At 68.4% G+C, this 14,622-nt stretch overlaps 1 protein-coding gene across 13 annotated transcripts; it reads right to left on the bottom strand.

The window, feature by feature from the left end:
- Positions 1 to 313: 313 nt before the first annotated feature.
- C8H14orf180 (chromosome 8 C14orf180 homolog) lies at positions 314 to 10,240 on the bottom strand. Of its 13 annotated transcripts, none has more exons than XM_038545900.1 (6): positions 9,990 to 10,229; positions 8,262 to 8,297; positions 5,104 to 5,230; positions 3,504 to 3,627; positions 1,896 to 1,931; positions 314 to 1,490 (listed from the first exon to the last, which is right to left on the bottom strand). In XM_038545900.1, the coding sequence occupies exons 3-6, from the start codon at positions 5,212 to 5,214 to the stop codon at positions 1,285 to 1,287; spliced, it is 477 nt and encodes a 158-aa protein (XP_038401828.1). In that variant the 5' UTR covers positions 5,215 to 5,230; positions 8,262 to 8,297; positions 9,990 to 10,229; the 3' UTR covers positions 314 to 1,284. The 13 variants fall into 13 exon arrangements, with proteins under 13 accessions (XP_038401828.1, XP_038401829.1, XP_038401821.1 ...); XM_038545901.1 differs by lacking the exon at positions 9,990 to 10,229 and adding an exon at positions 8,429 to 9,376; XM_038545893.1 differs by lacking the exon at positions 8,262 to 8,297 and having other exon boundaries at positions 5,099 to 5,230; positions 9,871 to 10,231.
- Positions 10,241 to 14,622: the final 4,382 nt, after the last annotated feature.

The following is a 14,622-nucleotide window of genomic DNA, read 5'->3' as shown; positions in this document are numbered from 1 at the left end:
GGGGGGGTCCTGCGGGGACGGCTGGGCGGGTGCCAGAGGTGGCGGTCACCACCGTGGTCACGCTGGAACCAGCTGGTGACCCTGGAGGGTCTGCGAGGGCGGGGACCTGGACCCCCCTCATGGCCCCCTGAAGGCCACCGCTCTTGGAGGCGGGCCCCTCCTCTCCACTGGGCTCCCCAAACCCCGAGCCCTGGAAAGCACCTCCCCAGCCCCGAGGCCCGGAAGGACAGGCTCCCTCTGTGCCCCCACCTCTACTTTAGCTGAGGAAGCGGACTCCCCATGTCCTTCCTTGGGGTAAGAACGCCCGGACCAGTAAGAGAGGTGGCAGTGTGCTTTAATAGAAAGTCAGTGTGTCCCCACTGAGGTCGAGGGGACAGGCGCTCAGGGCATAAGCCCCTGGAGGGGGCGGGACTGGCCGTCCCGTGGGCACTTGTCTGAAGGTTGCTGGGCGGGATGGCGTCTTCCTGGCAGTCCCTCCTGGTGTCTGACCGTGGGCCTCCCTGCTTTGTTCAGGGGTCCCCCTCCACGCAGGGTCTGCAGTTTGTCACCACATGCCTCCCCAGGGCCTTGCAACACCGGTGGGGGCACGCCGTCTGCCTACGGTCATGGGACCCAGAGGGCCTGCAGCTGGTGTGCGGCGCAGCCCGGGGTCCGGGCGCAGACGGCCGTGTTCTGAAGGTCGCGGGGTCCGGGCAGAGCCAGCTCCCTCTCAGCCACTGCCTGGTGGACAGCTGAGGAGGAGGGGGGCAGCACATTCCCCCACCGGGGCATGAGGGGGTCCCGGAGGCCTTGGGGTGCAGGGGAAGGGCCAGAGCTGGGCTCAGCCTGGCACCCCAACACCACCTACAAGAGGAGATGCCAGGCCCTGCCCTGCGTGCAGCTTCAGGAGGGGGGGCGCCACCCCAACAGCCGGACCCGTCTGTCTCCACGGGGTTCTGAGGTCCAGGCCCCGCAAGCCCGGAGCAGCAAAGGCCACTTTCATCTCCGAGGGGTCCCACAGGTACAGGCTCGGTGTCCCTGTCTTCAGGAGGCTCCGCGTGGCCACATCCAGGCCCCGCCCAAGGATATGGAGGAGGGTGCCCACGGGGGTGAGGGAGGGTCTGGGGGGCCCCCGGGGGGGCTGAAGCAGGTGTGGAATTCTAAGAAAACCTCACGGGGGACCCCGACAGGTGCAACAAGAGGGGCTCTGAGTGGAGGGGGTGGGGCCCCTGGAAGCCCCCAGACCTGACCTGGGCTCTCGCCCTCCTGGCCTGCACACCCGAAGCCCTGGGGTGGGGGCGGCCGTCACAGCTGCAGCAGGCAGTGCCAGCAGCTCAGGGCTGTATGCCTCAGGCGCAGGGCGAGGACGAGGAGCCGGGCCCGGAGGTCCTCCAGGGCCAGCGCCACCGGCTGGGCCCGGCCGCAGTACAGCCCGAGCACCAGCACCAGCAGGACGCACACGGACAGGCGCAGGAACAGGGAGCCACGTGGGGGCCGGGGCCGGCTGGGCGCTGGCGGGGAGGGGCACCCGGGTGAGCCCCCTCCCTGCGGGGCTGGGGGTGGCTGCAGGGAGAGCGAGGCTCACCCCGGTGGGGGGCACCTTCGGGGCGGGTGCTTGGGGTGCTCCCGTGGTCCCCACGCGGCCCGGAGCACCCCCATCCCTGCCTGGGGCCTCTGCGGGTGTCAGGTGGCTTCCTGGCCAAAGAGCCCCCCGTTGGCTCTGCCCCGGCAGCCTCCCTTGGGGACGGAGTAACGGGGAGTGACCCCAGAGGGTCTGCCTGTGGAGTGCGTCAGGGACCCTGGCGGAGGGAGTGACCTTGTCAGGGTGGGGAAGGGGGGGCGGCTGGAGCCACGGGGGCGTGTATGGGGAGGGTGCCGGGCACGGCGTGGGGGCGGGGGCGAGGGTTCACACTCACCCTTGGTGGTGGTGCCGGGCTCTCTGCTGGCGATGTCTGGGAACGAGAGCCACGAGTGGGCTTGGGCAGGGAGGGCCCCCGGCCTGGGGGTGCACAGGGGGGTGCACGGGGGCACACACATCCTCAGCCTGCACGGTGCCCTCGGGACCCCACAAAGCACCCTGGGACGGGCCGACTCAGATACACCTGCCCCGCCCGGTTCGTGAGTGGGCAGCCCAGGGTCTGGCAGGCCCGCGTCCTGCCCAGCGCCACCCAGCCCTGCCAGGGGTGGCCCAGCCCCACGGCTTCGGGTTCAGGCTGCCAGGACTCGGGGATCCCAAGAGGCGCTGCTGTCAGAGCCTGTGGGAGCTGGGGTGTGGCGACCCCGTGCTGGCCTGGGGGAGGAGCCTGCAGGGGTCCTGGCGAGCGGCAGGGGCAGGACCCTCCCTCCCATCCACAGTGCCCCGGGGGGCCGCGCACCCCGCCACCTGGGCCCCATGCCCTGTGGTCTGTGCCTCTCGGAAGCTCCCGGGGGAGTGCAGGGCTGTGCGTGGGGGGCAGCGCTGAGCCGGGAGGGACGAGCAGGTGTGAGCAGCCTAGGGATCGGCGGCCGCGGGGAGAGGGGTTGAGGCCCGGCCTGGACCTTTAGGGCAGGCCATCCAGGGAGACCCTAACAGGTGCCGGGCCTGAGTTTTACCCATAACTCGGCAGGGGTCAGTACCCGGCTAGGTGCGCAGAATCTAAGATGCCCCGTGAGCCCCACCCCTCGGTGTCCTCAGCTCTGTCGTCCCCTCCCCGTAGTGCGGGGGCCTGTGACTTGCTGCTTCCCCGCAGAATAAGGTAAAGCGGAAGATGCAAACCCCACTCAGCTGACTTTGAGTCAATCAAAGGGTCTCCAGATTATCTGGGGTGGGCCTGCCCTAATCAGGCAAGCTGTCTAGAACCGGCGGTCTGCGAGTTCTGCAGGCAGCTCTGTGCGCTTGAAAGAGGGCCCCAGGCCTCGGCTGAGAGGCGGCCCGGCCCGCCCCAGATAGCAGCCCTGCGGGACCTGAGCACACGACCAGCTACACCGGGCCTACACCCCTGACCCACGGGGTCGCTGTGATAATAAATGTGGGTTGCTCGAAGCTTCTAAATCTGTGCTAATTTGTTACGTGGCATAGCTAGAGGTTACAGGGAACCTCTTTCCCATGGGAAAGGCCAGAGCAGGAGCCAAGGGGCCAGGGGAGGAGAGGGCAGGTGGCCGTGAGGGGCTTCAGGGCAGCGGGACCCCCAGGACCTGCGGCGGGGGCTGGGAGAATCTGGGAGGGGGCAGTGAAGGATGCAGGTGTGGGAGGAGCCGAGGGGCAGTGCTGGGGGGACGAGTGGGTGGGCGCGGGGGTGCTGCCCACCGGCCTTCCCTCGATCGACAGCGATTTGGGCAGCTCTGGATTCGCTGTTTCCTGCCAGTGGCTGTCGTGTTGACCGTTACTCTGTCCAGACTGACCCCCGGCCCGGGTATTATTGGGGTTTTGTTTGTGAGACAGGACGGGTGGCTGCGGGCCCTCCGGGTGGCCCTCTGGGGGTCCTGGGACGCGTGTCCCCCTGCCCCACCTGGCCCCGGGTCTGCTCCCCGGGTTCCCTTCTTACAGTGCACGGCCACCTCCAGGGGTTCCCGGAACCGCACCCGCCTCGAGGTCCTCTGTGGCTCCACGCCGCGGCGCTCTGTCCGGCTCCGCCTCAGGATGGACGGGGGGCACCTCCTGTCGCCCTCCTGGGGCGGGGGTGGGAGGCAGAGGGAAGCGGCCGAGGTGAGCCCCCAGGGGCTGGAGACGAGGCGCCCCACGGCCAGGATCCCCGCCACCGCCTCTGGGTTTATGCAGAGCGACGCCTGTGGGGGCCCGACGGGCGGGGGTGTGGAGACCCCGTGGACCTGCCCCACCTGCAGCGCCAGCCTGGCAGGGTGACCCTGGGGCTGCTCCCGAGTGCCCGGGGCTGGAACAAGCCGCTGGGGCCATCACACCCGGACGGCAGTGTTCGTGGTGCCGCGGCTGTGGTCAGTGGCCGCACGGGCCTGTGTCTCCCGCCCCCGCTGTGCCCCCACCCACGGTGTCCGTGATAACGATGGTGAGGGTGACGGTAACTGTGACTCTCCACCGAGGGCCATCTTCACGTCCGAGCCGCCTGCACAGAACCTCACCGAATCCCAGCACCCGGCGCCCCTGGCTCTCCTCTGGGCCTGGGTGCCGGGGGCAGGTGGGCCTGAGCCGGGCCATCCGAGGTCAGCGCCTGGCTTGTGCCCCACAGTGGGCCTCTGTCACTCACCGCGGACAAGGCGGGGATCTGAGCCTGAGACCCAGGCTGGGGAGGGACGGAGCCTGGACACAGGTGCCTGCCCAGGGGCTGCCCTCCCACCCACGCTGGAATGTGGGGTGACCAGGCCGCTCTGAGCCTCAGCGTCCCCGTCTGTAAAATGGGGACAAGAGGCTGTTCTGAGTGTGAGTACACCCATGTGGAACGGCTCCTGGCTGGGAGGCCTTGCTGCTGGCCTCCTGGGGGGCAGGAGACCCACTGAGTCCTGGGGTGGCCCTGCTCACAGCTGCCCCCTCCCCCTGGCTGGGCCACCTGTGCCTGTGGCCTGCCCTGGCTGGGCGGCGAGCACACATGCTAGGTGGGGACTCAGGTCTGAAGTCGGGCCCCCCTTTGGCCTGGCCTGCGCCCTTCCCAGCTGTACCCTCACAGGATGTCCTGGCCGTCCTGTCTCCACCCCCTCACCCCCACCCCCCACCCCGGCTGCAAGGTGACCTTGCTAGGGCAGCATCCAGACTTGTTGCTGCCCTGTTCCAGAGCACCCCCCTCCTGCCCCCCTGCCTTGCCCGCCCACGCTCTCCCAGGGGCTCAGACTTCCTGGGCCACCCTCCCTGCAGTCTCACTCGCTGTACCCCTGCCCTGAGCCCTGGCTTTGCACCTTTGAGTGTACCGTCTCCCTCCCCTCCCAGGGCCCTCGCACCCTCTCTGTGAGACCAAACCGGCCCAGGGCCACCAGCCACCAGCCACGAGCCCGCAGCTCCCCACCTGGTGATTCCCTCTCCAGGGGTTCCTGGGGCCGCGCTGCTCAGGGCAAGAACAGGGGCCATGCGTCCTGCCTCTGCTCCCCCTTCCCTGCCCCCAGTGGGCGCCCAGATCGCCGACCCTGGTGCACTTGGCTTTGGGACCCCGGGGTGGAGGCTTGTGCAGACCCCTGCCTCACCCTCCCCGCCCTGGGCATCGGCGAGCCCGGAGCGGCCTCTCCATTCGTCCTGGTCTGATGTCGCGTCTCTGGCGGGGAGTCGGGGCTCAAGGCTCGCCCTGCAGTCCTCATTTATTGGAACATGGTCCTAGGAGAAGCGGAGACTGTATGACTTGTTGGGGCAGCCTGGTCGGAGGAGAGGGAGGGAGAATTCTCCAGTCAGGCCTGTCCTCCTCCCAGCACGGAGCCCCCTGCACCCTCCCCGGCGGCCAGTGTCCCTGTCATCAGCTTTCGGGGCTGCCGTCTTAAGGCACGACCACCACTCAGGAAGTGTGTGTTATGTCACTCTCAGTGTTTTGAGGCCATGATGGGGAGACCCCGGGGTGGGAGGGAGGGGGTCCCGGGCCGGGCCTTGCTGGGGCGCCCCTGGGGCTTGCCCGGACTCTCTGATCTCCGTCTCTCCATCTCCATCCAGCCCTGTGCCAGGCTTGCCTCGCTTACTTAGTGGGTGTGAGGTGGCCCCTCCCCACTTCCGCCCATGGGCCCGTGATTGCTCACGCCCTTCAGTGTCCACGTGGGGACATTGAGGCTGGGGCTTCCCCTCTGCCCCTCCCCCCGGATAATGAGAGGACTTGGGGGGGGCGTGGGGGCCACCTTCCCCTCCTATCCCCAGTCCCAGGCTCCTCCCGGACTCTCTGCTCTGGGTTCCTCGGGGACATCCCTGCTCCTGCCAGCTGTACATGGTGAACATTTGGGTTTTGTGAGGAGCGTTCTGGTCGTATCCTCCAAGGATGTCCACCCCCCGCCCAGGGCTGAGCAGGGCTGCCGGGGAGGCCCCCGCAGTGTCCTCAGCATGGTGCCATCAGGGTCCCCCAGGGGGCGGGCCACTCCGAGGAGTGAGCAGGGCCCTCCCCATGCAGTCTTCCCCGGGGATGTGACACGACAGGGTGGCTGCAGCCCTCGGACCCCGCAGGCGTCCACATCACAGCCGTGCAGAACCCCATAATGATGTCTGCCCTCCACGGCCCGGGCAGCTTCAACTGTTTCTAAAGGGAGCAGTTTTTTCCTTCTCAGCATTGGGTGTTTATTGCAAATAGGGTCAGGGAAGGAGCCGTGGGCCCAGGGAAGGGGACACAGAGGGAGGACGGCTTCTCTTAAGAACTTGCTGGCCTCCCAGGTAAGGAAACAGGCCCAGAGGCTCGCAGAGCAGCACCCAGCTGGGGGCCCTGCAGCACCTTGCCCTCCTGCCCTGCGCTGGGGACAGCAGTGAGTGTGCATGCGTGTGTGTGTGTGTGTGAGCATGAGTGTGCACATGTGTGCACACCTGTGTGAGCATGAATGTGCATATGCATAGATGTGAGCATGCGTGTGCACACGTATGTGCCTGTGTGAGCACGAGAATGTGCATATGCATAGACGTGTGAGCATGAGTGTGCACATATGTGTGCGCATGTGAGAATGAGTGTGCATATGCATAGATGTGTGGGCATGCGTGTGCATATGTGTGTGCACATGAGCATGAGTCTGAGCATTGTGCATGTGCATGTGTGTGAGCATGAGTGTGTGCATGTGTCCATATGTATATATGTGCAAGTATGTGTGTGCACTGTGTGTGCGAGGGTGACTGCACATACACCTTAGCATGTGTGTGCATGCTTGTGCATGCTATTTGTATGCATGTACATGAGTGTGCACATGTAAGTGTGTAGTGTGGGGATGTGTGATCGCACAAGCCTGTGGTGCATGCCCTGTGCACGTGAGCACACGTATGAGTGTGTCTGTATGACTGTGCCTGTGTGCATGTGTGTTTGTGCAGCGTGTGCAGTGTGTCTGTGTGTGTCCTGGCAGTGACCGGGTGGGTCCCACAGCTTCATCGCGTGCCCGTGTGACCGCGCGTGACCTTGGACAGGCCCCCTAGGCTCTCCGTGCCTCGGTCTACTCAGCTGAAAGTGGGATCACAGCAGCCACTTGCTCGTGGGCTTGGTGAGGGCAGCTCGCTGTGCGTGTCGGGGGCTCAGGGGGAGCCCGAGGTGGGGCCGGGCTCCGTCCCTCAGGGAAACAGTGGCTCTGCTGGGGCGCTGAGCCCAGGACCCTCTGCCCATGTGAGGACGTCCCCCCTCCCCGGGGCCTTCTCTGGCCGCGCCTTTGCCTGGGCCTCAGTTTCCCCAGCAGTCGCACAGCAGGAGGCGAGCACTGCTGTTGCTGGCGGGCGAGGGCAGGGCCGTGCGGGGGAGCGGGGAGGCCCCGGGGCCTCTGGCAGCGAGCGTGTAACAGGAGTGTCCGCGGACAGATGGGTGATAACGGGCGGAAAATAGCTCAGGCCTGGGGCCTGCGGAGTGTCACCACCGCCCTGGGCCCCGAGGACACGCCCCGAGGGCCCGCCTCCCCATGACAGTCACCTCCGTGGAGGGGACACTCGCTTCCGCCTGGGGGAGGGACACTGAGCCTGCCGGTCCCTGGAGCCGGAGCCCGGAGCACAGCGCTGCCCAGTGTCATCTCTGGGTGGGGGCCCCCCGGCCGTCCCCGGAGCTCCTGCTCCAGGCCCGCGGGTCAGGGGTGCTGAGTGGGGAGCCCCACGCTCGCCCGCCGTCCTTCAGGGGCACAGAGCTGGCCGAGGCCGTGCATCCACAAGATCCCCGATGGTCTCTGGGGTGTGGCCCGCTGACGCTGAGCCTCTGTCCCCCGGCTCTCCAGCCCAGCCGCGCCCCCCGCCCCCCGGCCCCAGCTCTGTACACGGGGACCACCAGGCTCCCCACCTCCGAGAGCGCAAGCCCCAGGGCCGGGCCGCTGTCCTGCCTTTGCTGTGTGGTGCCACCCGGTGGGGTCGTCGGCTCCGCCCTGGCCAGGCCGACCACGCCTTTGCGCCCTGCTCGCCCCCACGCCCACTGACCACCACCGCCGCTGGCGCGTCTCCATCCTCACCAGGGGTCCCTCGGACACCCCCGAGTAGTGCAGCCCTGCATGGGGAGGGGGCCTTCCTCAGCCCCGACGGTGGCCGGCAGCGGCTTCGGCACCCACGCCCGCCCCCGTCACCCCTCACACCCTGCACCTTGCCTGTTCACCCCCGGGACCCCGGGGCTCAGGGGATGGGGAGCCGCGGGGAGGCGGAGGGTCTCCTCCCGGCCGGCGGCTCTGGAGGCTGAACCAGCAGAGCCACAGCCCGGGATCCTCCCACTCACCTGTCCTGGTGACACCTCCTCCAGGGGGGCCCCGGGCTGGCGCAGGTGGGAGAAGCACGTCAGGGGCTGGAGAGGCTGGAGCTAGGACCCCACGGTCCACACACCACATACGTGCACGGCGCCCCCCATGCACACGCACACACACTCACACACAGACCCCGGCGCACCTGGGCTCCTGCAGGTGCCACACCCCTGCGTGGCCTCGCCCACCTGCCCGGCCCCCAGTCCGCGGGCGATCAGAGCCTCGCAGAGTGGGAACCGGAGCCGTCCGCTCACAGGCCCGCTGGGAAGTTTCCATTACAGCCGCGGGGCCGCGGCCTCGGGTGGCCGTGGAGGAAGCTGTCAGCGCGGGCTCCGTGCCTTGGGCCGTTTGCCTCCCCCTCCCCCAGCAGCCTGGCTGAGTTGGGGGGGCGCTGAGGCCTTCCTGCAGCTGGACGAGGGGACAGGAGGCCATGGGCACCCCCAAGCTGGCCTCCCCTCAGGAGGACCGGGGCGCCGGGGCGGGGGCCGGCCCAGAGCAGGCTGGCAGCTGCCCAGATAACACACGTTTCTGATTTAAGCAAGAGGAGAGCCCCCGGGGACACCCCGGCTGACCGCTCGCTCACGGCTAGCCCAGGCGCCTGCCTGGAGTTGGGAACACGGGGACGGAGCTGTCCTGGCAGCCTCCAAGGACACTCCCCCACATCTCTGGACACGCATCTAGGGCACGGGTCAGGGGGATGGCTGGGTGTCCGCTGGGTGCAGGGGGGCGCCCCAGAGTGCGGCGCGGCCGGCCTTGGCCTCCAGCCCCCAGGCAGGAGGGAGGGAGGAGGTGGACCCTAGCCTAGACCCTGGCCACAGTGAGACCCAGGTGGGTCCCTCACCCCGCGTCCCAGGCCCTCGTGTAGAATGGAGGTTGTTCGCCAACCGCCCAGCACGCTGCGAAGACGGAGAGAATGTGCTGACCCTCCTGGGGGGACCTGCACGCAGTGGGTGCCCGGTAGATGCTGCGTTCTGAGTTGAAAGGGTGACCCAGGTGCGCGGTGGGCCGGTCAGCTCAGGAGAGGGCCACGCTGCGGCTAACGGAGCGCGCCGGCCGTCGGAGTGACCGGGTCCGACTCCAGTGTGCCTGTGCGGACCCACCTCAGCGGGACGCTACCCCCCCCCCCCCCCCCCGGCCTCGGCCCCTGCAAAATGACGGGAATCCTGTCTGTCGGCAGCTTCCGAGGAGACCACACTTGGCTCCGATTTGTAGAGTCGCGCCCCCCAACCTTGTGGGGGCTGGCCGGGTTCCCACTTCACCCGAGGAGGGCCAGGCCTCAGGCAGGAGCACGCACGGACCCTCGGCTGGGGCCAGGCCGCTGAGGAAGGGCGCAGAGTGCCAGGCCCCTGAGGCGTCCCTGCGAGCACCCGCCACCCCCACTTTTCAGACAAGATGTGAGGTTCAGAGGGGCCTGGGTCTTCTGGGGTCACTGACCACGCTGGCTGGCTTGGGAATGTGCCCATTTTAGCACCGAAAGGCCGCACGTCCCTGGTGAATGGGATGGACGCCCTCCCCCTCCAGTCCTTGTCCAGGGCCGCACAGTGTGGCCCGCCCTCTGCCCACCTGTGCCCCTGCCCACCTGCCCACCTGCTCGCCTGCCCGTGGCAGGTTCTCTGCCCGCATCTCTGCTGGGAATCTCCACTCTGGAAGCTTCGTTCCCAAATGGGAAGTGAGTTTCTACCTATGCCCCTGAGCTGGGCTCTCACCTGGCTCCCTCCTGGGTCCACGAAGCCAGGCTCTGTGGCGTCCTCCCCTGAGAGGGGTTCAGTGTGGTCCTGGCCCGATCTTGGCTGCAGCGCCCCCCCTGCCCCCCTGGGGGGGGCGGTCCCTTGCCTGTCCAGTCCCTTGCTGCTCCGGCCTGGAGCTGCTGCCGGGCCGCCCGTGGGGCCAATCTGTGGCCGGCCTGCGTCCCCGCCCCAGGCCCCTCTGCAGGGCTGCAGAGCCTGGCCAGCTGGCAAGAGCTGAGCTATAATTACCTCTCCCCTTTGGCAGAAATAGCAGTGACCCTGCGGATAGGCCGCTGGCCCCGGGCGCAGAAGCGGAGCTACTGGTTTCCCAGGCCCTGAACACAGACAAGAGACGGGGTCAGTGCCCCCTCCCTGCCCTCCTGGGTTCTGGGTCCAGAGCTCTGCGGCCTTGGAAGCCCATGGCTGGAATCAGAGGCAGAGCGGGGGTCGGGGAGGCAGAAGGGTGGGGTGATGTGGGGGCTGTAAGAGGCCCGGTGAGCATTGAGTCCAGCCTGGCTCGACCCTGCCCCAGAGAGGAGCCCCAGGGTGGGGAGAGGCCACCCTGCTTCTCACCCCTGCACCCCCTACATCCTGCTCTGGGGTCTCAGGGTGAAAAGCCAAAGCATGGATCCCATGCTGCTGATTTGGGGTGCAGGGCTGAGCCCCACATGGGCCTGGCAGGCGGAGCTGGCATTCGGGTCAGAGGGGGACGGCAGGGCAAAGGGACCAGCATTTCCCAGGGTCCCTTCTGGGCTGGGGCTCCTTGTGTCTGAATGGCAGCTGCTCTGCTGCGCAGGTGCTGAGGTGGCCTGCATCCGGGGCTGAGGACAGTGTCCCCCGCCCGCTCCCGACGCGCTGGCAACACGGGGCAGCCCGATGGGGTGAGGCCCGAGACAGGACAAGGAGGTCAGGTGTGGGTGTATCCCAGAGGGGTCAACCCGTCCTGGGGAGCCTGAGGAGGTGTGGAGAGACGCCCCACCTGGGCACTCAGGCAGCGCTGCAGGGTCACTGGGGCATCTGGGAGGACCAGGGCCAGGAGGGGCAGTGGGAGCCAAGGGGTGACGGCCTCTCTGGGTCCCGGGGCCCCCTGCGGGCCACGAAGCCACGGCGCCTGGAACGCAGCGCTGGCGCACGCTGTGTGCGGAGGTTGGCGAGGTGTCATGTGGGGGCGCGGCCCCCGCGCTGTCTCCGTGCTGGGGGAGCAGACCCCCTTTAAAGGGTCAGATGGCCGACGTGCCAGGTTCCCTGGGCTTGACTCCGCCTCCTGGGGCAGGAGCAGCCGTGGCGTGGACGGAGGATGCACAGGCATGGCTCTGTTCCACGGAAGCTCTTTCCACCTTCATTTATCAAAGGGACACAGTTTGGTGTCCCCTGTTCTGGGGATACCGCCCGGGAGGGCTGGGGAGGGGGGGTCCTGCCTGCAGCTTGGCTTCCTGAGGTCCTGGAGCTACAGGAGCCCTGTCCCCACCCTGCACCCGGCCGGGCTCCGGGGCCGCTCTCTTGTGGCCCTCCTCGGGAGCCCCGTCGCCTGCTCCCGCAGCAGCTAGCTCCAGGTGATTTATTGGCGATCCCCGGCCCAGTGGCCCGAGACCCGCCCGGGCCTGGTAACGTGTCCGGCCTCATCTGGTCAGACGCGGCGCCCTCTGCTCGCCCCTGCATCGACTGAGCTTCAGACCCGCCTGGCGTCTGCAGGGCGAGATAAGGCGGGCCCAGGGGAGTCCTCAGACGCTCCTTGGTCCCCGTGCCCCTGGGGAGGCGCCGTGGGGGCCAGGAGCCTGGGTTGGGTCCTGGCTCGGTTGCAGACCAGCGAGGGGACCCCAGGCAACACGCCGCGACTCCCCCGTACGCTGGCAGCGCCGAGACCCGCTGCAGCCCGCCAGGCCTCCCATCTGCGGATCCTCACTGTGCCCCTGCCCTGTGCGGGCCCTGGGCACGCAGCGCTGTGCTCGCTTGGCCGCGGGTTCTCGGGGAGGCAGGACGTCCCAGAACCCATGTGGTTCCAAGAGCTGTGAGGCCTAGAAGAGAAAAGGCTGGGGGTCTTTATTAGGGTTCCCCAGAGAGGCGGGCGGCTCCGCATACGAGTGCGCGTAGACGTCGCCCCGGGGGACCAGTCACCCAGACTTCGTGCGGGCTGCGAGGTCCCAGGGCCGGCGGGCGGCCAGCTGCAGACCCGGGGCCACCGCAGGTTCCGCTCCGAGCCCATGGGCCAGGCAGACCCAGGTCCCGGCCGGAGGACGTCGGAGGGTGCAGCTCTCTCCCCTCCGAGCGCTGCCCGGGCTCCCACGGATCGGACGAGGCCCCCCACACCGGGCCGGAGTCTGCTTTACTGGGCTCGCTGGGTCGGGTGGCCGTCGCACCGGGGACGCCGGAGTCGTGTCCCGCTGCAGCCAGGGCGCCCATAGCCCCCCACGCCGACGGTCCGGTGAGCCAGGGCAGGGCCGACGTCCGTCGGAGGCCAGGGGGACCGCGGGGCTCTGTAATGGGGTCCCAGCGACTCAGCGTGGCCTGGGAGCGTCACAGAGGCCTCCGTGCTGGCCCAGCTCTGGCCGGCCCACCAGGCGTCCCGGGACCTGGATGAGGGAGCCTGAGGTCGGCGCTGGGAGCCGAGGCCCGGATGCGGCCCCTCCGTCGCCGTGGCCGGGCTCCAGGGCCGGGTCCAGCGTGGGCAGGTGGCCCAGCCAGGCTTGAGGGGAAACTGCCCGAGGGCACTCGCCCGCTCACCCCTGTGTGGGCCCCGTGCGACCCCCGTGCGACCTGGGTCACAGGGCTGCGTCCCTGCAGGGAGTAAATTAATTTCCCTTGTTTGTTTTGCTCCAGTCACCCTGTTTGTGGCACCTGGTTATGGCAGCTGCAGCTAATGGCCCGGCCGTTCTCAGGGAGGAGAGCTGTGGGGCTGGCGGAGCCACCCTGGGGTGCCCGGGACAGGGGCATGGAGGGGCCCGAGGATGGGCCCTGGACCCTCCAGGGTGAGCACGGGGCCTGTGGGTCCCGACAGGTGTGGGCAGAAGCGAGAGGGCTCTCGGTGCCACTGCGGGGCCAGGAGGGATGAGGAGGGGGACATCCCCCCCGGACTTGGCCGGAGCCCTTTGGTGGATCGGAGAGTGAAGGCTGTGGCTGGGTGGGGGGCTCGGGAGAAAGGAGAGGCGGGGGTGGGAGAGCACGAGCCTTACACTGGACGGGCTGGTGCACACGCTGGGTGGGACCCAGAAGGGGGGCCGAGGCTGAGGTCCACAGGCCGCCCTTTGTGGGAGACATGGGGGCGGCGGTGGGATTTTCAACCAGGCAGAGGAACAGCTGACAGTGAGGTAGTGAGTCCTCCACAACAGGAGGCAACCAAAGGATGCTTCCTGCCCTTGGGGTCTCTGAAAGACTCCCCTTGATTCTGGGGTAACACTGGGGTCGGAGGCGCAGAGGGAGGGAGAGCTGGCAACGTCGAGCGCGGCGTCTGGCCTGCGTGTCCAGCAAGGTGCTCGCGACCTGCAGCTGCCGGGAGACGCCTCCCTGCTGGTCCGCAGGTGCGGGCGGAGGGTCCTGCCTGAGGTGACAGGCCAGCTGCGCCTGGCCATGGCCGCGGCGCGTGGTTCCCGGGCTGAAGCACGGACCCTCTGGCCCTTGGGGCCACGCCCGGCCACCCGCCACCCGGCCGGAGCCCCCAGGCAGAAGCCGGGCTGCCGGGTGGTGCCCCCCGCCCCGAGGCCGGGGGCCCGCGCCAGTCGGAACCGCGGGACGCGGGGCCCCAGTCATCTGTCTCCAACAGCTGCGATAATGGGAACCGCTGGGCCCCATTGTGCACTAACAGAAGCGGCCCCTTCTCCCATCTCCTAAATTATTCATGACCTCCAAGAGGCTGTAAAAGTCCTCAGCTCTCTACAGGAGCCATAATTACAATGATAAATTTTATTTATAAAGCCGGTCCCTCCCGCGAGCCAGCTGCCTGGGGGGCCGTACATAAGCCATAACTGAGCGAGGGGCCGCGGAAAGCTGCCTGTCACAGCTGGCTTTCCGGCGGGGTGGGGGGCTGGCTGGGGAGGCGGGGACGCCGAGTGGGGGAGCTCCCCGGCTCGCCCAGCCCCCCGGGCCGTCTGTTTGGGCTTTAATGGGGGTGGCCGCGTGGCCCCAGGGCGCTGCCGTGTGGGTGCCCCGGTGTCTCGTCCTTGGGCTGGGGGCCCGAGGACCCGTCGCAGGCACACGGGGACGTGGCACGGGCCCCAGGGCCTCCCCCTCACTCAGGTGTGGGCAGGTGCTGGGTCCACAGAAGTGATGGGCGTTCGCGGAGTGTTCTCGCCTCCCTGTCCCCCTCACCGAGGCCGGTGGGGAGGCGCCAGTGTCACCCCCTGGGCTGACAGGTTCTCGGGCGTTGCAGGGACGCGCCCCACACAGGGCCCTGAGGCGAGCTCCGGGAGTGAAGGTTTGCACCAGGGCCTTGGCGGCCTCCCTTGCAGCCTGCACCTCACGGCTCCTGGACACTTGGCACTGGGGGGCCCTGCTCCCCGTCTCCGGACTGCATGACCTGCCGCCCGTCACCGCCCTGCCCAAGAGCGGCTTGCCCCACCCCCGCGGGGGCTGCTGGGGCACCAGGGGGCTGGTGCTGCCCGCGTCGGAGCTGGCCTGG

Source organism: Canis lupus, chromosome 8 (genome assembly GCF_011100685.1).
Source record: "Canis lupus familiaris isolate Mischka breed German Shepherd chromosome 8, alternate assembly UU_Cfam_GSD_1.0, whole genome shotgun sequence".
NCBI lineage: Eukaryota > Metazoa > Chordata > Mammalia > Carnivora > Canidae > Canis > Canis lupus.
Note: the sequence above shows the minus strand (reverse complement) of the source record. Positions and strands in the feature narration are given on the sequence as shown.